The sequence below is a fragment of the Callithrix jacchus genome, chromosome 22 (genome assembly GCF_049354715.1).
Source record: "Callithrix jacchus isolate 240 chromosome 22, calJac240_pri, whole genome shotgun sequence".
NCBI lineage: Eukaryota > Metazoa > Chordata > Mammalia > Primates > Cebidae > Callithrix > Callithrix jacchus.
In genome coordinates this window covers 47,125,871-47,145,825 of record NC_133523.1, presented here as the reverse complement: position 1 = coordinate 47,145,825, position 19,955 = coordinate 47,125,871, and the positions used below count along the sequence as shown (strand labels likewise).

At 48.5% G+C, this 19,955-nt stretch overlaps 1 protein-coding gene across 2 annotated transcripts in view; it reads right to left on the bottom strand.

The window, feature by feature from the left end:
• Positions 1–1,692: 1,692 nt before the first annotated feature.
• Positions 1,693–19,955, bottom strand: part of CACNG7 (calcium voltage-gated channel auxiliary subunit gamma 7) — a 31,099-nt gene continuing 12,836 nt past the window's right edge. For both annotated transcript variants that reach the window (XM_078360859.1, XM_008988594.5), the window contains exons 5-6: positions 3,823–3,968; positions 1,693–3,402 (exon numbers count right to left, since the gene is read on the bottom strand). In XM_078360859.1, the coding sequence (XP_078216985.1) occupies positions 3,145–3,402; positions 3,823–3,968 (404 nt within the window). In that variant the 3' untranslated portion in view covers positions 1,693–3,144. The remainder of the gene's footprint in view (positions 3,403–3,822; positions 3,969–19,955) is intronic.

Sequence of the window (19,955 nt, the reverse complement as noted above, 5' to 3'; positions counted from 1 at the left end):
GGATGGTTGGAAGGATTCAGTGAGCCAATAATCAAAAGTGCTAAGTGCTGGCCTCGTAGGGTGGCTCTTGCCTGTAATTCTTGCACTTTGGGAGGCTGAGGTAGGAGGATCTCTTGAGACCAGGAGTTCAAGACCAACCTGGGAAATACGGGAGAACTTGACTGTATTAAAAAAAAAAAAAAAAAAAAAAAAGTGTTAGCCGGGCGCGGTGGCTCACACCTGTAATCCCAGCACTTTGGGAGGCCGAGGTGGGTGAATCACGAGGTCAAGAGATCGAGACCATCCTGGTCAACATGGTGAAACTCCATCTCTACTAAAAATACAAAAAATTAGCTGGGCATGGTGGTGCGTGCCTGTAATCCCAGCTACTCGGGAGGCTGAGGCAGGAGAATTGCCTGAACCCAGGAGGCGGAGTTGCGGTGAGCCGAGATCGCGCCATTGCACTCCAGCCTGGGTAACAAGAGCGAAACTCTGTCTCAAAAAAAAAAAAAAAAAAAAAAAAAGTGTTTAGTGCAGCATCTGAGCCCCTAATGATGACCTGATAAATATGACTATGGTTGTTAGTAGCTGTGATTGTAGTTGCAAAAATTGTTCTGATGGATCCTTAAGAGGCCAAATCTAGCCAAGGCAAAGGAGGGAGGATCTGGCAGAGTGTTTCCTTTACAATACGCTCCAAGAATAAGCTTATCAAACATTTAGGCTGTTCTCAGTCTCTCAGTATAGTGGGTGAGCCTGCAGACTGTGGTGCCTACTTTCTGAGCCTGCCTTCTTCACCTGCAAAAAATGGGGTGATGATTCCTCTGTACGGAGCTGCCGTGAATGTGTAATGAGATCACGCAAGGAAGGAAAGCGTCTGGCTCCGGTAGGTGCGCAGTAAACGGTAGCCGTCATTTCTCAACAGAGGGACCGAGCCAAGCACTGGGAAAACCCACCACTGCCTGGTGCAAGCAGAAGGAATCCCAAGCTTTGGAACCAGATAAACTTGGTTTTATTATTATTATTTTGAAATGGAGTCTCACTCTGTCACCCAGGCTAAAGTACAGTGGCGTGATCTGAGCTCACTGCAGCCTCTGCCTCCCAGGTTGAAGCGATTCTCTGCTTCAGCCTCCTGAGTAGGTGGGATTACGGGCGTGAGCCACGGTGCCCAGATAATTTTGTGTATTTTTAGTAGAGATGGGGTTTCGCCATGTTGGCCAGGCTGGTCTCGAACTCCTGACCTCAAATGATCTGCCCGCCTCGGCCTCCCAAAGTGCTGGGATTGCAGGTGTGAGACACCACGCCCAGCCCAAACTTGGTTTTAGCAAATGGCTCTGCCAATTTCCACCTGTGTGATCTTGGATACATCATTTCATCTCTCTGGACCTATCTGCAAAGTGAGGCCAATAAATTGAACGTGCAGGCTTAGGAAGAAAGTTAAAAGCAGCAATGAAGGTCAGAGGCAGGCGAGTCACAGTAACCGTAGTCTACATGGTCATAGTAATACCAAGAGAACGTGTTTATTGATCCTGACCAGTGTCATTAACTGTCCTGCATGCTTTACACGGGCTGAGGTATAAAGCGCTGCCATCGATGATGACGATGATGAAGTGTTTAACAACGACCTTACTCGGCAGCACGTTAGGCCTACAACCCTAGAGACCTAGGCTAAGCCCCCTGTATCCAATCCCTTCCCTCTGGGCAGGCGGAGACGTGTTTGAAATAAAGTTTATTGAAGTTTCTGTCGATATTTACATATGATACACGGTAAATAACAGAGCCAGGCCCCCCACCCCACCCTGTCGCCACCCCCAGTGCCCCCCTCCCCCCAGCCTCGTTAAAAATCGCTGCGTAAAGTCAGGTTAACTGCGGCGGGTCCCCTCCTCCCCCCTCCCACCCAAGATGCAAACTAAAAGCCCCGGTCCCTCCCCTGCCCCCCTCCCCCCTACCCCGGGGGCCATTCTGGTTCCGTGTACAGCACTGTGCTACCTTGCCCCTCTTTCCCCAAGAAGAGGGGGTGGGCGAGTTCCTGGTGACCTCCTCTCCCCCCAAAATCTGTCCAACGGGGCGGACGGGCCCTTGAAACAGGCCAGAGTTGGGGTTCTGAGGGGGGAAGAGGGACGTCAATGAGGTGGAGAGCCAGAAAATGGAAGACTTAGAGGTTTGGGGGGGCGTCGACCCCCGCTACTGCCCCTCCCTCCCTCGACGGGGCCTCGAGGGGGGAGAGGCGGGCACAGGTGTGGAGATGGCACGGGAGTTATTCCCTCCACCCTAGGGTCCCCATTCTGGCCGCCTGGTGTGCGCCTACGGCTGGATGCACTCAGGAGCTTGGGACGAGCGGGTGGAGGGAGGAAAGGAGAGGAAGAATTAAAGGAAGAGGAAGACGAAAAAGAAGTCAAGGATAGCTGAGAAAGCAAGAAGATCCTTTAGACGAGAGCCCCCTAAAAGGCAGGTAACCTTTAGGAAGCAGAAAAGAGCCCAGCCGGTGAGAAAGAATGGGACCTCCCAGGGAAGCAGAGGAGGTGGGAAGGGCAGGGCCAGGGGCCTGGTTAACCGCACCCGTGGCTTCCAGCCCCCTTCCCCATCCCATCCCGCGGCTGTGGGTGGAGCAAGCCGGTCCTCCCGCTGCACCCGGGGACCCAGCAGGTCAGGAGGTGAGATTAGGCAGGGAAAAAGGAAGCCCGGGGCAGAAGGGAGAAGAAGATGGTCGGCATTCCCGGCGGCTGCCCGAACCTGCTTTCCAACCCAGGGCCCCTGCGGTGAGGTCGGAGGCTGGGAAGCTCCGGTGAGCCGGGCGCCTGCACAGCCACGGGCTGCTCCCTGCGCAGAGCAGGTGGAGGACGAGGGAGGAGCTAATTTTCTTGGAGAGGAGGAGTCAGAAGAAAGGGGCGGGTCTTAAGAGAAAGGGGCGGGGAAATAAAGAGGGAGGAGTCATTTGCTAGTGAGAGGGACCAATGAAAAAGAGAGGTATGGGGAAATGGGCGTGGCCGTTGAAACAAGGGGGAGTGTAGGCGGAGCCACTGGGGAGGGCGTGGCCTAAAGCTGGGAAAGCCTCCTTCGGGTGGGAGCGAAGAGTCCCGAGGAGGGAAGGGGGGCTGCATTGCTGGGAGACCCCCGAGGAGGAGGAGGAGGAGGAGGAGGAGGCAGGGAAGCTCCGAGGGGCGGACCTCAGCAGGGCGAGGTGGAGATGTGCAGGTGGTCCGGGTACTTGATGGCGGGAGGGTAGTTCTGCGTCATTTGGATGGACACGTCGCTGGAGATGTCGGAGGGGCTCCGGCCGCGGCGCCACGCCTCGGGCTGCAGGAACTGGCCGGAGTAGTCGGAGCAGTCGCTGAGACGCGGGCGGTAGAAGGCCGGGTGTGGGCGGTACATTTCCTCCTCCGCGTAGCGCTTGGTGAACAGGTACACGGACATCACGCCGGCCCCCTGCGGCAAGGCAAGGTCAGAGTCCCAGGGGCGCCCCTCACGCATCCCGGGACCCCAACTGGCCTCCCCTAACTCCAGGACTCAGAGTCCCCACCCCAAGCCCCTTCCTATCCCAGGACCTAGGATCAGGACTCCAGCCCTCTCCTTCCCCAGGACCTCAGGAGTCCAAGCCCTCAGGATACCCCCTCCCTCAAGACCCAGGAGTCTCAGTCTCCAGACCCCTCCTCCCCAAGGATCCCAAAAGTTGGAGCTCTCAGACCCCCTCTTCCTTCAGGACCCACGGGTTAGACCCTCAGCTACCACCTCCCTCTGACGCCAGAGTCTACATCTCCAGCCTCTCTTTCTTCCTGGACTCAGGAGCCAGGCCCCCAAGACCTCTCTCCATTCAGAACGCTAGAGTCTAGGTCCCACGGACGTCACCTCTTTGAGTAGGAAGGAGGAAGCGGCGAAGGCAAAAGACCACCCGTAGCGATAATGAAAATACTGCTCAGAGCTGCTGGGCCTGTTCATGACCTCGTCGTTGATGCTGGAGATGTAAAGAACCAAGCCCACCACCAAGGAGAGGCCTAGGGGGAGCAGAGGGGGTGCCCTCCTCCATTAGAAGTGGGCCCCTTCGTCCAGCCCCAGCCCCACCTCACTGCCTTCCTTCCCCTCCTCCCCATTCTGTCCTGGACTACCTTCCTGGAAGCCCCTTGTGTGCTGGGCCTTGGCTGGGTGCAGGGAGCCCAGAGATGAATCAACAGCCACCTCCCTCTTCCCCCTAAATCTACCATCCAGGAACTCACAGTGGAATTGGAGAAGGAAAATAGAAACACTGACCAAGTCACATATAAGGTGATATGTGCTACGAGGAAGTAGCACGGAACTCTGTGGGAGTCTGGAAGGGGCGCCAAACCCACCTGGGGCAGGGGCAAGAGAAATGAAGGAAAGATTCCTTTGTTCAAGTCTTTTTTTCTTTTTGAGACAGAGTCTCACTACGTGACCCAGGCTGGAGTGCAGTGGCCCAATCTTGGCTCAGCGCAACCTCCAACCTTCCAGGTCCAAGCGCTTCTCCTGCCTCAACCTCCCAAGTAGCTGGGATTATAGGCACCCGCTACTGCGCCTGACTAATTTTTTGTATTTTTAGTAGAGATAGGGTTTCACCATGTTGGCCAGGCTGGTCTCGAACTCCTGGCCTTAGGTGATCTGCCCTCCTCAGGCTCCCAAAGTGCTGGGATTACAGGCATGAGTCACTGTGCCCAGCCTGTTCAAGTCTTAAAGGATGAGGCCTAGGGAAGAATAAGGGTACACTGGCACATTAAACAGTAGGGGCAAAGGTTTGGTGGAGAGGAGGGTGACATGGAGCTGGTCCACCCATGTAGATGTAACATGAGCTGTAGCCACAAGAAATGAGGTTAGAGAAAGAGAAAAGTAGAGCCATGATGAGCCTCGAATGCCGGGCCCAGGAGCCCGGCACTAAGGATACTAGGGAGCTGCACAACGTTTGCAGAAGAGGAAGGACAGGGCCAGTTCTTAGTGTCAGGAGAACCTCTGAGGGCTGGTTGGTGCTGGGAACAGACTGGAGGGAGACATATTCCAGGGGGAGGAGGATGAGGCCTGAGCTGAGGCTGTGTGGATAATAATTGCAACAATAGCAATAATAATAGCAGCGACTTATATAGGTCTTGGTCTGTGCCAGGCACTGTTCTTGGTGCTGTATATATATAAATTCATTCAAACTTCACAACACCTCTTTGAAGGAGGTACATTTTTAACGCCATTTACAATTGAGGAAATAGAGCATATGGGCAGTGTGCAGAGGAGAGGTCCGATCTGAGAATTTCTAAGAGGCGATTATCATTTTCTCAAGATGAAATTTCCTTTAAACAGTAACCATGCCAAGAGTGGTTTGAGGAGGCTACAAAGTTCCCTGCCTTAAATGTATCTAACTAATTACTACCAGCCTCTTCCCCTAGAATCCTACAAATAAACATTCTGTGTGCAACACACACAGAATAAGCCCAGGTCCCTTCCATTGTCTACACTGGGGGGTCGGCAAACCATGGTTTATGGACGAAACCCAGCTCACCCCCTCATTCTGTGTGGCCCACCAGCTAAGAATGGCTTTCACATAAGTAAATGATTTTAAAAATCAAAACAAGACTGGTATTTTGTGGCACATAAGAAGTATATGAATTTCATTTGGCAGCGCCTCCAAAAGTTAAAGATAGAATTATCATATGACCCAGCAATTCCACTCCTAGGTATGTACCCAAGAGAAGTGGAAACATATGTTCACACAAAAACTTGTACACGGATGTTTGTAACAGCGTTATGCATGATAGCCAAAAAGCGGAAACAGCCCAAATGTCCATCAGCTGATGAATGGATAAACAAAATGTGGTATATCCATAGAAAGGAATACTATTCAGCCCAAAAAGGGAACGGTGTCCTGATTCATGCTACCAGAGGGATGAACCTAGAAAGCAAGCTAAGTAAAAGAAGCCAGATGCGAAATACCACATATTGTGCGATTCCATTTATATGCACTGTCCAGAATAGGCAAATCCACAGACACACAGAAAGTAGACCCATGGTTGCCAGGGAATAGGCTGGAGGGGGTTGTGTCTGGCTGCTAAGGTATGTGAGGTTTCTTTTGGGAATAATGAAAATGTGGTGAAATTAGCTAAATGGAGGTGGTTTACAACCTTGTGAGTGTACTAAAAATCACTGAATTTTCTGAAATGTATAGTAGGTGAATTACATCTCAATTTTGTTTTTTCGTTTCTGGTTTTTTGTTTTTAATTTTTTGAGATAGAGTCTTGCTCTGTCACCCAGGCTGGAGTGTAGTGGCACAATCTCAGCTCACCGCAAACTCTGCCTCCCAGGTTCAAGTGATTCTCCTGCCTCAGCCTCCTGAGTGGCTGGAATTATAGGCACCTGCCAGCATGCCCAGCTACTTTTTGTATTTTTAGTAGAGACAGGGCTTCACCATGTTGAGCAGGCTGGTCTCAAACTCCTGACCTCAAGTGATCCACCCACCTTGGCCTCCCAAAGTGCTGGGATTACAGGTGTGTAATCCTCACTTTTTTGTCTTGTTTTGTTTCTGAGACAGGGTCTTGCCTTGTCGCCCAGGCTGGAGAGCACTGGGGCAATCACGGCTCACTGCAGCCTCCACCTCCCCGGCTCAAGCGATCCTCACACCTCAGCCTCTGGAGTAGCTGGGACTACAGGTGCACACCACCACACCCAGCTAATTTTCTGTATTTTTTCCAGAGACAGGATTTTGCCATGTTGCCCAGGCTGGTCTTGAACTCCTGACCTCAGGTGATCTGCCCACCTTGTCTCCCAGAGTGCTGGGATTACAGGCATGAGCCACTGTGCCTGGTCTTACAGATGTACTTTTAAAGTGTACATGTACTTTTTAAAGTACATGAATTTCAAATTTTGGTTTCTATAAATGATACTGGAACACAGCCACACCCATTTGCTCACATATTGCCTGTGACTGCTTTTGTGCTACAAACACAAAGCTGAGCAGTTGCAAGAGAGACCAGGCAGCCAGTAAAGCTGAAGATATTTATTATTTGGCTCTTTGCAGAAGATTTTGCTAACCTCTTAGACTATAATAATGCATACGTGATCCGGTCAGAAGATTTTGCTAACCTCTTAGACTGTAATAATGCATACGTGATCCGGTCCCTGCCTGCACCATCTCTGATCAGTTTCTCCTTGTTTCTTCTGCTTAAACCACCTAATTTTCTTTACCTCATTATTATTATTTTTTGTGAGACAGGTCTTGTTCTGTTGTCCAGGCAGGAGTGCACTGGTGCAATCATAGCTCACTGCAGCCTCCACCTCCCCGGCTCAAGCGATCCTCACACCTCAGCCTCATGAGTCACTAAGACAACAGGCATACACCACCACGCCTGGCTAACTTGTATTTTTCAGAAGAGACAGGATCTCCCCATGTTGTCCAGGCTGGTCTCAAACTCCTGGGCTCAAGCAATTCTTCCACCTTGGCCTCCCAAAGTGCTGGGATTACAAGCATGAGCCACCACAATCAGCCTAGAACACCTACATTTCTTGCTCTTCCTTGAACCCCTCAAGCTCAATTCTGCCTCAGGGCCTTTGGTCTTGCCATTCCTTCTACCTGGAATGCTCTTCCCCCAGATTTCCCCATGTCTGTCTCTGTCCCTTAGCTCTCTCCTCACTTGTTTCCTCTTCAGAAAGACTTTCTATGGGCCAGGCGCAGTGGCTCATGCCTATAATCCCAGCACTTTGGGAGGCCCAGGGGAAAGGATTGCTTGAGGCCATGGGTTCGAGACCAGTCTGGCCACCATGGTGAAACCCTGTCTCTATTAAAAATGCAAAAATTAGCAGGGTACAATGACATACACCTGTAATCCCAGCTACTTAGGAGGCTAAGGCAGGAGGATTGCTTGAACCTGAGAGGCAGAGATTGCAGTGAGTCACGATCATGCCACTGCACTCCAGCCTGGGCAACAAGAGCAAAACTCTGGGAGGGAGGGAGGTTGTTTTATGATCTCCCTATTTTAAAAGGTGGAGAGAGGGAAGGAAGGAAGGAAGGAAGTTTTATAATCTCTCTGTTTAAAAAAGGGAAGGAAGAGGCTGGGCGCGGTGGCTTATGCCTGTAATCCCAGCACTTTGGGAGGCCAAGGTGGGTGGATCACGAGGTCAAGAGATCGAGACCATCTTGGTCAACATGGTGAAACCCCGTCTCTACTAAAAATACAAAAATTAGCTGGGCATGGTGGATTCGCACCTGTATCTATTCGGGAGGCTGAGGCAGGAGAATTGCTTGAACCCAGGAGGTGGAGGTTGCGGTGAGCCAAGATTGCACCATTGCACTCCAGTCTGGGTAACAACAGTGAAACTCTGTCTCAAAAAAAAAGAGAAGGAAGGAAGGGAGGGAGGGATCTTTTATGATCTCCCTGTTTAAAAAAGTATCTATCCCTCACTCACAATTTGAGAAATGCAGATTAAAAAAATATGATGAGCTGCCACTTCTCATCAACCAGGCAGTCAAAGTTTAAAAGCTTCACCGCACACTCTCTTGGGGAGGCTGAGAGAATGGCAGTTCTTCTGCATGGCTGGGGGGAATGCACAATGGTGCCGCCATGGGAAAGGGATTTCGGCGCATCTAACAAAATCATACACAGATCTATCCTTTAGCCCAGCAATCCTGCTTCCAGGAGTTTAACCTGAGGATAGCCCTCCCAGGATGGGAAACTACATATGCACAGGCTGATTGACTGCAGCACGATTTGTCATTGAAAAATAATGGAGGCCAGGTGCGGTGGCTCACACCTGTAATCCCGGCACTTTGGGAGGCCGAGGCGGGTGGATCACAAGGTCAAGAGATCGAGACCATCCTGGTCAACATGGTGAAACCCCATTTCTATTAAAAATACAAAAATTAGCTGGGCATGGTGGCGGGCGCCTGTAGTCCCAGCTACTCGGGAGGCTGAGGCAGGAGAATTGCTTGAACCCAGGAGGTGGAGGTTGTGGTGAGCAGAGATCGCGCCATTGCACTCCAGCCTGGGTAACAAGAGTGAAACTCCATCTCAAAACAAAAAGAAAAGAAAAAAAATGGAGGCCAGCCACGGTGGCACACACCTGTAATCCCGGCACTTTGGGAGGCCGAGGCGGGTGGATCACAAGGTCAAGAGATCGAGACCATCCTGGTCAACATGGTGAAACCCCGTCTCTACTAAAAATACAAAAAAAAAAATTAGCTGGGCATGGTGGCACGTGCCTGTAATTCCAGCTACTCGGGAGGCTGAGGCAGGAGAATTGCCTGAACCCAGGAGGTGGAGGTTGCGGTGAGCCAAGATCGCGCCATTGCACTCCAGCCTGGGTAACAAGAGCGAAACTCCATCTCAAAACAAAAGGAAAAGAAAAGAAAAATAATGGAGGCCAGCCACAGTGGCACACACCTGTAATCCCTGCACTTTGGGAGGCTAAGGTGGGCAGTTCACTAGAGTCCAGGAGTTTGGGACCAGCCTGGACAACATAGTGAGACCTCATCTCTACAAAAAATAAATAATTAGTTCCTGTTGTCTTAGCTACTTGGAGACTCAGGAGGGAAGATCGCTTGAGCCTAGGAGTCCAAGGCTGCAGTGGGCTATGACTGCATAGCCCATATGCAATCGTATGTACTCCAACCTGGGTGACAAAGCAAAACTGTCAAAAACCTAAATTAAATTAGGCTGAGCACAGTGGCTCACACCTGTAATCCCAGCACTTTGGAAGGCCGAGGTGGGCGGATCTCCTCAGGTCAGGAGTTTGAGGCCAGCCTGGCCAACATGGGGAAACCCTGTCTCTACTAAAAATACAAAAATTAGCCGGGCATGGTGGAGGGTGCCTGTAATCCCAGCTACTCAGGAGGCTGAGGGAGGAGAATCACTTGAATGCAGGAGGTGGGGGTTGCGGTGAGCTGAGATCATGCCACTGTACTCCAGCCTGGGCAACAGAGCCAGACTCTATCTCAAGAAAAAAAAAAAACTAAATTAAAAACAAAATAAAATGCATGAGTCCACACTGACATATATTTAAAACAAGAAAAAAGAGAAAGTTCTTTTCCGTAGCACACCAATTTATCCATGTAGGTGGAATAATAGCATTAGAAGAAAACAGCACTCTGCAATCCTAGTAGTAACGTTAGATTCAGGCAAGAGTCACAAGGGGATGCTCCATGGCCAGACGACAGAATCTCCCCAAAGAAGAGCTGTTAATGATTACAGAGATAAAAAGTTTTCTTTATGGTGAGAGAACCTGGCAGACACCACCGTAACCAGGCGATCGAAGTTAACATCCCCAGCAACAGGGCAGACCCACACCATGAGCCTCTGGAGAAGAGAACTGAGCGAGCCACCGCCTCCTTTGTGTCCTGCTCCTGCTGAGAATGTGTAACCTGAATCCACTCATGAGGACAGTGCGATGCTCGACAGCTCAACTGCCTGTACTCTTCAAAACCATCGACATGAAAGATTGAAAATGAAAAAAAGGCAGCAGAGCTACATAAAAAATGAAAGGCTCGCATGGCATTCTCCACACATTAAAACAAAATGAAAGGAGACTAAAGAGACACAATAGGGAAACACATAGTCTTGGATTGGGTCCCGAATCAGGAAAAGTGGCAATAAAGAGGCAGCATTGGGCCGGGCACAGTGGCTCACAACTGTAATCCCAGTGCTTTGGGAGGGCGAGGCAGTGGGATCACCTGAGGTCAGGAGTTCGAGACCAGCCTGACCAACACTGTGAAACCCTGTCTCTACTAAAAATACAAAAATTAGCCAGGTGTGATGGTAGGAGCCTGTAATCCCAGCTACTCGGGAGGCTGAGGCAGGAAAATTGCTTGAGCCCAGGAGGAGGAGGTTGCAGTGAGCCGAGACTGCACCATTGCACTCCAGCCTGGGTAACAGAGTGAGACTCTGTCTCAAAAATAAAAATAAATTTAAAAAATAAATCCAAGATCCAAGATATTCACCAGGATACCCTGTCCCTCAGTCTTCAGAAAAATGATGACATGGATCAGGCTAATGACACTCGAATCAGCAATCAACTCTCATACCTCAAAAAAGAGAAACAATCAGACATTCCGTGTCTCCTGGTGCAATAGAGAGAGCAGGATGTGAATAGCACCACCTATCTATAAAGTGTTCTCGCAAAAAAAAAAAAAAATCAGACCCGCATCCAGCTAAGCTTCTTTTAGATCTTGGCTTGCAAGAAAACACAGGAACAGGCGGGGTGCAGTGGCTCATGCCTGTAACGTCACTACTCTAGGAGACTGAGGTGGGTGGATCGCCTGAGGTTAGAAGTTGGAGACTGGTCTGGCCAATATGGCGAAATCCCATCTCTAGTAAAAATACAAAAATTAGCTGGGTATGGTGGCACATACCTGTAGTCCCAGCTGCTCAGGAGGCTGAGGCAGGAGGATCGCTTGAACCAGGGAGGTAGAGGCTGCAGTGAATCAAGATCAGGGCACTGCATTCCAGCCTGGGCGACAGAGCGACACTCTGTTTCAGAAAAGGCTGGGGGCGGTGGCTCATGCCTGTAATCCCAGCACCTTGGGAGGCCAAGGTGGGCAGATCACCTGAGGTCAGGAATTTCAGACCAGCCTGGCCAACATGGTGAAACCCTGTCTCAACTAAAAATACAAAAATTAGCCTGATGTGATGGCAGGCACCTGTAATCCCAGCTACTTAGGAGGCTGAGGCAGGAGAATCGCTTGAACATGGGAGGCGGAGGTTGCAGTGAGCTGAGATCGCACCGCTGCCCTCTAGCCTAGGTGACAAGAGCAGAACTTCGTCTCAAAAAAAAGAAAACACTGAAGTGGATGAACATATTAAACCAAAACAGAGGGATATTGAAAAATTGCAATGTGGGAATTCCACACAACAAAAACCCAAATTTCTAAAAAAAAAAAAGGTGAGAAAAAAATAGGAAAGGGACTGTTTTAGATTGAAAGAGGCTTCAGAGATCTATCAGCTCCATGTACATGTGGAACTTGGATCTGGATTTGCAACAAATGAACTGTAAAAGGCGTTTACGAGGCCAATGGGGAAGAACGAGCATCAACTAGACATTAAATGATATTAAATAATTATTCTTACTTGCCTGGGCTTGATCATGGCACTGTGGTTATAGTAAATAAAAGACTACTTATAACTCAGGATACACCGAAATGTCTGTGAATAAAATGATGTCTAAGACTGGCTTTAAAATAATGCAGTGAAATGCAGAAGAGGACATCTCAATATGACTAAAAACAGATTTGCCATATGTTGGTAATTGTTGAAACTTGGTACGGGATCCATGAATTTCATTATACTATTCTTTCTATGTTTTATTTTATTTTATAAGGTTTTTTGAGACAAGGTCTCACGGTGTGGCCCAGGCTGGAGTGCAGGCACCATCATAGCTCACTGCAGCCTCCGTCTCCTGGGTTCAAAGTGATCCTCCCACCTCAGCCTCCAGAGTAGCTGATACTACATGTTCGAGCCACTGTGCTTGGCTTCTTTTTATATTTTAATAATGAGATATATTTTAAAAGTCAGTGTTGTAAAAAAAAATAGTAGTGGAGTTAGTCTAGACTAAAAGAGACTTTTTTTTTTTTTTTTTTTTTTTGAGACGGAGTCTTACTCTGTTGCTTAGGCTGGAGTGCAATGGCATGATTTCAGATCACTGAAACCTAAGTTCAAGCTATTCTCCTGCCTCAGCCTCCTGAGTAGCTGGGACTACAGGCATGCACCACCACACCCAACTAATTTTTTGTGTGTTTTTAGGAGACATGTGGTTTCACCATGTTGGTCAGGCTGGTCTCAAACATCTGACCTCAAATAATTGGCCCAGGTTGGCTTCCTAAAGTATTGGGATTACAAGAGTGAGCTATCATGCCTGGCAAAAAAAGAGACTTATTAATGAAATGTCATGCATAGACCTAGATTGAATCCTGGTTCTGGGGAGAGAGTTATAAAAGACACTCTTGAAATAGCCAAGACAGTTTAAAAATGTATTAAATTGGCCAGGCATGGTGGCTCACACCTGTAGTCCTAGCACTTTGGGAGGTCAAGGCAGTCGGATTGGGAGTTCGAGACCAGCCTGACCAACATAGAGAAACCCAGTCTCTACTAAAAATACAAAATTAGCCAGGCATGGTGGGACATGCCTGTAATCCTAGCTACTCAGGAGGCTGAGGCAGGAGAATTGCCTGAACCCAGGAGGCAGAGGTTGCTGTGAGCCAAGATCGCACCATTGCACTCCAGCCTGGGTAACAAGAGTGAAACTCCATCTCAAAAAAAAAGCATTAAATTATATTATGAAATTATACAATTTCTAGGTCTAATAATGTAGTTATGTAGAAGAATGTCGTTATTCTATTTATTTATTTATTTAGAGACAGGGTCTGGCTCTGTTGCCCAGCATGGAGTGTAGTGGCACGATCTCAGCTCATGGTAACCTCCACCTCCTGGGCTCAAGTCATCCTCCCACCTCACTCTCCTGAGTAGCTGGGACTACAGGTACATGCCCTATACCAGGCTAACTTTTGTATTTTTTGGAGAGACGGGATTGTGCTATGTTGCCCAGGCTGGTTTCAAACTCCTAAGCTCAAGTGATCTGCCCACCTTGGCCTCCCAAAGTGAGGCCACAGCACCCAACCCTTATTCTTAAAGGATGCATACTAACACTTAATTTTAGAGATAAAACTATCAACATGTCAGCAATTTACTTTCAAATGGTAAAGTCAAAAAAATGTGTGTGTGGTGTGTTTAAATGAGGTGAGGCCAAGCACAGTGGCTCATGCCTATAATCCCAGCCCTTAGGGAGGCCGAGGCAGGCAGATCACCTGAGGTCAGGAGTTCAACACCAACCTGGCCAACATGTTGAAACCCAGTCTCTACCAATAATACAAAAGTTAGCTGGGCGTGGTGGTAGGTGCCTGTAATCTCAGTTACTCAGGAGACTGAGGCAGGAGAATCGCTTGAACCTGGGAGACAGAGGTTACAGTGAGCCAAGATCACACCACTTGTACTCCAGCTTGGGTGACAGAGTGAAAGTCTATCTCAAAAAAAAATAAATAAATAAAATAAAAATGTTAAAAAGGTGAGCTAGAGAAAGAAAAACATTTTAAAACCCTGGATTGGCTGGATGTGGTGGCTCACACTTGTAATTCCAGAACTTTGGGAGTCTGAGGCAAGTGGATCACCTGAGGTCAGGAGTTTGAGACCAGACTGACCATTATAATAAAACCCTGTATCTAATAAAAATACAAAATTAGCTGGGCATGGTGGTGCATGCTTGTAATCCTAGATACTCAGGAGGCTGAGACAGTAGAATCACTTGAACCTGGGAGGCAGAGGTTGCAGTGAGCTGAGGAGGGAAAGACAGAGAGAGAAAAACATTTTGAAACCTTGGATTGGCCGGGTGTTGTGGCTCATGCCTGTAATCCCAGCACTTTGGGAGGCCAAGGCAAGTGGATCACCTGAGGTCAGGAGTTTGAGACCAGCCTAACCAACATGGTAAAACCTTGTTTCTACTAAAAATACAAAATTAGCCAGGTGTGGAGGTACATGCCTGTAATACCAGCTACTCAAGAGGCTGAGACAGGAGAATTGCTTGAACCCAGGAGGCGGAGGTTGCAGTGAGCCGAGATCACACCATTCATTGTCCTCTAGCCTGGACAACAAGAGTGAAACTCCCACCTCGCAGGTTTAAGTGATTCTCCTGTCTCCATTCATTGCCCTCTAGCCTGGACAACAAGAGTGAAACTCCCACCTCCCAGGTTTAAGTGATTTTCCTGTCTCCATTCATTGCCCTCTAGCCTGGACAACAAGAGTGAAATTCCTTCTCAAAAAAAAAAAAGAGAGAGAGAAAGGAAAAAAAAAACTCTTGGATTATTCAGGTGGGTGGAATAATATAATAACCCCTGCCCATCACTCTCCTTCTCCTAACCTGCTTTTTTATGTTTGTAGCATGTAGTAGCATATAGTAGCGTGTAGTAGCATGTAGCACCATCTAACATCATATTATGTATTTGTTACTTTTTATTAGACATCTCCTCCATCCCCAGTTGGATGCTAGATCCCCAGGATGCTAGAAACTAGTCCACCTTGTTCTTTATCATTCTCTTAGCAACTAGCACCATATTCAGCAACTTGTCAAAACTGTTTGAACGGCTGAATATACTGGCCACGCAGCTGGAACTTCTAGAAAAGCCCATTGACTCGAAATTCCACCATTCCTCTATCCCTTCCAAGAATTAACTTTTCCTTGCTCTGAACTTCCATAGCATTTTCAACCTCTAGAATTCCATAATGTTGAGATGCCGTAAGACAGTGATTGTAGGCCGGGCATGGTCATTCAGGCCTGGAATCCCAGCACTTTGTGAGGCTGAGGCAGGTGGATCACTTGAGGTCAGGAGTTCAAGACCAGGCTGGCCAACATGCTGAAACCCCATCTCTACTAAAAATAGAAAAATGAGCCAGGCATGGTGGTAGGCACCTGTAATCTCAGCTACTTGGGAGGCTGAGGAAGGAGAATTACTTGAACCCAGGAGGTGGAGGTTGCAATGAGCCGAGATTGTGCTACTGCACTCCAGTCTGGGTGACAGAGCGAGACTTCATCTCAAAAAAAAAAAAAAGCGGGGGGCTGCTGGGCGTGGTGGCTCATGCCTGTAATCCCAGCACTTTGGGAGTCCGAGGTGGGTGGATCATGAGGTCAAGAGATCGAGACCATCCTGGTCAACATGTGAAACCCCGTCTCTACTAAAAATACAAAAAATTAGCTGGACATGGTGGCGCGTGCCTGTAATCCCAGCTACTCAGGAGGCTGAGGCAGGAGAATTGCCTGAACCCAGGAGGCGGAGGTTGCGGTGAGCCAAGATCGTGCCATTGCACTCCAGCCTGGGTAACAACAGCGAAACTCCGTCTCAAAAAAAAAAAAAAAAAAAGCTGGGTGCAGTGCTTCAGGCCTGTAATCCCAGCACTTTGGGAGGCCGAGGCAGGCAGATTGCCTGAGGTCAAAAGTTCAAGACCACCCTGATCAACAAGGAGAAACCCCATCTCTACTAAGAATACAAAATCAGCTGGGCATGGTGGTGCATGCCTGTAATCCCAGCTACCCAGGAGGCTGAGGCAGAAGAATTGCTTGAACCTGGGAGGTGGAGGTTGCAGTGAGCCGAGATTGTGCCATTGCACTCCAGCCTGGGTGAAAAGAGTGAACCTACATTTCAAAATAAATAAATAAAATAATAAAATTAAAAAGGGGTAATTATAGAGCATTACATGGTGAAAAGGTACCTGAGATTGGTCTTGAAATATGATCAGGTTTATAGGAAAGGAAAGCTGATGAAGCTCAGAAACCATACTCATTGCAGTGCCTAACTCAAATGTAGGGGAGATAGCTTAATTCTTCTCTTTGCCTCTCTCTCTCTCTTTGCCTCTCTCTCTCTCTCTCTCTCTCTCTCTCTCTCTCTCTCTCTCTCTTTCCCCCTTCCACCCCCACTCCGTCTCCCTTCCTTTTCCATCAGGAATGGTCACTGAAGGACAATCAAATTATGTCTGTTTTACTTCCTGAATTCCTAAAACATCCAACCGCCCTTTTGCTTCCCCAAGTCCCTTGCCCCAGCTCAGGGCTTATTCTCTATGCCTGTGCCATTGTTCCAAAATCCTCATCTCCCTTTCTGAAACCCAAAGCAGACTCTAACCCTCCAGGCTCAGAATGCTTCCTTGGCTCCTCCTCATTGTCCACAGGAGAAAGAATTCATCCTGTCATTCCAGGCTTTCTGTGATCTGCTTCCTGCTGATGACACCTGCCTCAGAGTTCACTCCAACCCCAGATTTAAGGCCCAAGCTTCATGTGACAGCTTTAAATAACAAACATTCTACCAGGTGTAGTGGCTCAAGCTTGTAATCTCAGCACTTCGGGAGGCTGGTGTGGGCAGATCACTTAAGGTCAGGAGTTCAGGACCAGCCTGGCCAACATGGTGAAACCCCCTCTCTACAAAAAACAACAACAAAAATTAGCTGGGTGTGATAGTGTGTGCCTGTAATCCCATCTACTCAGGAGGCTGAGGTATGAGAATCACCTGAACCCAGGAGGTAAAGGTAGTAGTGAGCCGAGATTGCACCACTGACTCCAGCCTGGGCAACCGAGTGAGACCCTGTCTCAATAAATAAATAAATAAATATATAACAGTCTCCATAGCAGAGTCAGGACCAGGGTTTGATGGAAAGGAAAGAAATATTTCCACTGAGGAAGAGACTTTCTTTTCTTTTTTCTTTGTAGTAAGGCATTCTTGTCATTTCTTTTTCTTTCTGGCCATTTTGCATTAGCCCTGGTTCTCCAAAAATAACCTACTTTTCCCTTTCTCTTTTTCTCCCTCCCTTCCCCCTTTCTATCTCCGCAATCCAGCTCTCTTACTCTCCTCCCACCCCCTCAACTACATCTGCCTTGTAATTCTTAAAGCACAGTAGGCAAGAGTCATCTACATTCCAAGCTGAATAGAACCACCCTGGCTTGAGAACAACTGGGTTTCAGGACCATGGACAGGTGCACTGGCGTCGACCTCTGTCTCAGCTGCTTCCTTTCTTCATTTTGTTTGAGACGGAGTTTTGGTTGGGCCCCAGGCTGGAGTGCAATGACGCGATCTCGGCTCACTGCAACCTCTGCCCCCTGGGTTCAAGCGATTCTCCTTCCTCAGCCTCCCGAGTAGCTGGGATTACAGGTGCCCGCCATCATGCCCAGCTAATTTTTGTATTTTTAGTAGAGAAGAGGTTTCACCATATTGGTCAGGCTGATCTCGAACTCCTAAACTCGGGTGATTCACCCACCTTGGCCTCCCAAAGTGCTGGCAATTACAGGCAGGAGCCACCTCGCCCGGCCTGTCCTAGCTGCTTTCTGGAGCCTTATCGCATGCTGTGAATTCCATCTCCAAACCAGGCACTTTTCTTTCTAGACTTGAAAACTTCCCCCGACCCTTTCTTTTTCTTTTTTGAGACAGAGTTTCGCTCTTGTTACCCAGGCTGGAGTGCAATGGCGCGATCTCGGCTCACCGCAAACTCCGCCTCCTGGGTTCAGGCAATTCTCCTGCCTCAGCCTCTTGAGTAGCTGGGATTTCAGGCACGCGCCACCATGCCCAGCTAATTTTTGTATTTTTAGTAGAGACGGGGTTTCACCATGTTGACCAGGATAGTCTAGATCTCTTGACCTCGTGATCCACCCGCCTCGGCCTCCCAAAGTGCTGGGATTACAGGAGGGAGCCACTGCGCCCGGTCCCCCTGACCCTTTCAACATCAACTTAGATGTCACCTTTTCCTGGAAGGCCTCCCTGGTTTCTCCCACCCTCCTTACAGCACCCTATTATGTCAGGTTAATGCATCTTCCCTTTTCTCAGAATACCCAGGACTGTCACTCATCTATTCTGCATTTCAAGCTGAATAGAACCACCATGGCTTAAGAACACCTATATTCCAAGCTGATTAGAACCATCCTGGCTTGAGAACTGGGTTTCAGGACATGGACAGGTGCACTGGCGTTGGCCTCTTATCTTTTTTTTTTTTTGAGATGGAGTTTTGCTCTTGTTGCCCAGGCTGAAGTGCAATGACGCAATCATTCGAGAAATATTTCAATTTGCAGTTCATACAAACAACACTTCTAGGCTCTAAGATACAAACAAGAACATGTTTGAAAAGGCCTCAGCCCGGCTGGGCCACAGTGGCTCACGCCTGTAATCCCAGAATTTTAGGAGGCCAAGGCAAGTGGATCACTTGAGTTCAGAAGTTCAAGACCAGCCTGGCCAACATGGCAAAACCCTGTCTCTACTAAAAATACAAAAAAAGTGTAGTGTTCAGTGCCTTTAATCCCAGCTACATGGGAGACTGAGCCAGAAGATCACACCACTACACTCCAGCTTATGTGACAAAGCAAGACGAGACTCCATCTCATAAAGAAAAGAAAAGATCGGCTGGGCGCGGTGGCTCAAGCCTGTAATCCCAGCACTTTGGGAGGCCGAGGCGGGTGGATCACGAGGTCAAGATATCAAGACCATCCTGGTCAACATAGTGAAACCCCGTCTCTACTAAAAATACAAAAAATTAGCCGGGCATGGTGGCGTGTGTCTGTAATCCCAGCTACTCAGGAGGCTGAGGCAGGAGAATTGCCTGAACCCAGGAGACGGAGGTTGCGGTGAGCCGAGATCGTGCCATTGCACTCCAGCCTGGGTAACAAGAGTGAAACTCCATCTCAAAAAAAAAAAAAAAAGAAAAGGAAGAAAGAAAGAAAGAAAAGAAAAGATCTCAGTGTCCCCCACACCCTTCTTTTTTCTGAGACAGAGTCTTGCTCTAGGGTGCAGTGGCATGATCTCAGCTCACTGCAGCCTTCGCCTTCCAGGTTCAACTGATCCTCCTGCCTCAGCCTCCCAAATAGCTGGGACTACAGGGCCCACCACCACTCCCAGCTAATTTTTGTGTTTTTAGTAGAGATAGGGTTTCTCCATCTTGGCCACGCTGGTCTTGAACTCCTGACCTCAAGCAATCCACCCACCTCAGCCTCCCAAAGTGCTGCAATTACAGGCATGAGCCACCACACCTGGCCTGTCTCAGCCCTTCTCAATATTACATTCTGGTACAAGAAGACAAAAAACAAATAGCATGACCATAGCAACAAATGCTATGAAAAAATATAAAATAAAGGAGTGACAGCATAGTAGGGGCAAGGTAGTACTAGGTGCTGTTGTCAGAACAAGCAACTCGGAAGACGAAAATCTTTGAGGCTTCTGAGAACTAGGGTCGGTGGGGGGGATGGAGTGGGGAAGGGACTTCCAAGCAGGAAAGAATAATGAGTGTACCAAGTCCTGAGGTGAGGCTGTGATTAGCATTTTCAAGGAGAAGAATGAGGCCAGTGTGGCTGAAGTTACAAGCAATGCAGAGAGTGTTAGGGAGTGAGAAGATGAGCTCAGAGATCTGAGCAGTAGCCAAATCATGGAAGACCTTGGTGGCCAGAGTGAGGGATTTGGATGTATTCAAAGTGCAATGGGAATCTATTGAAGG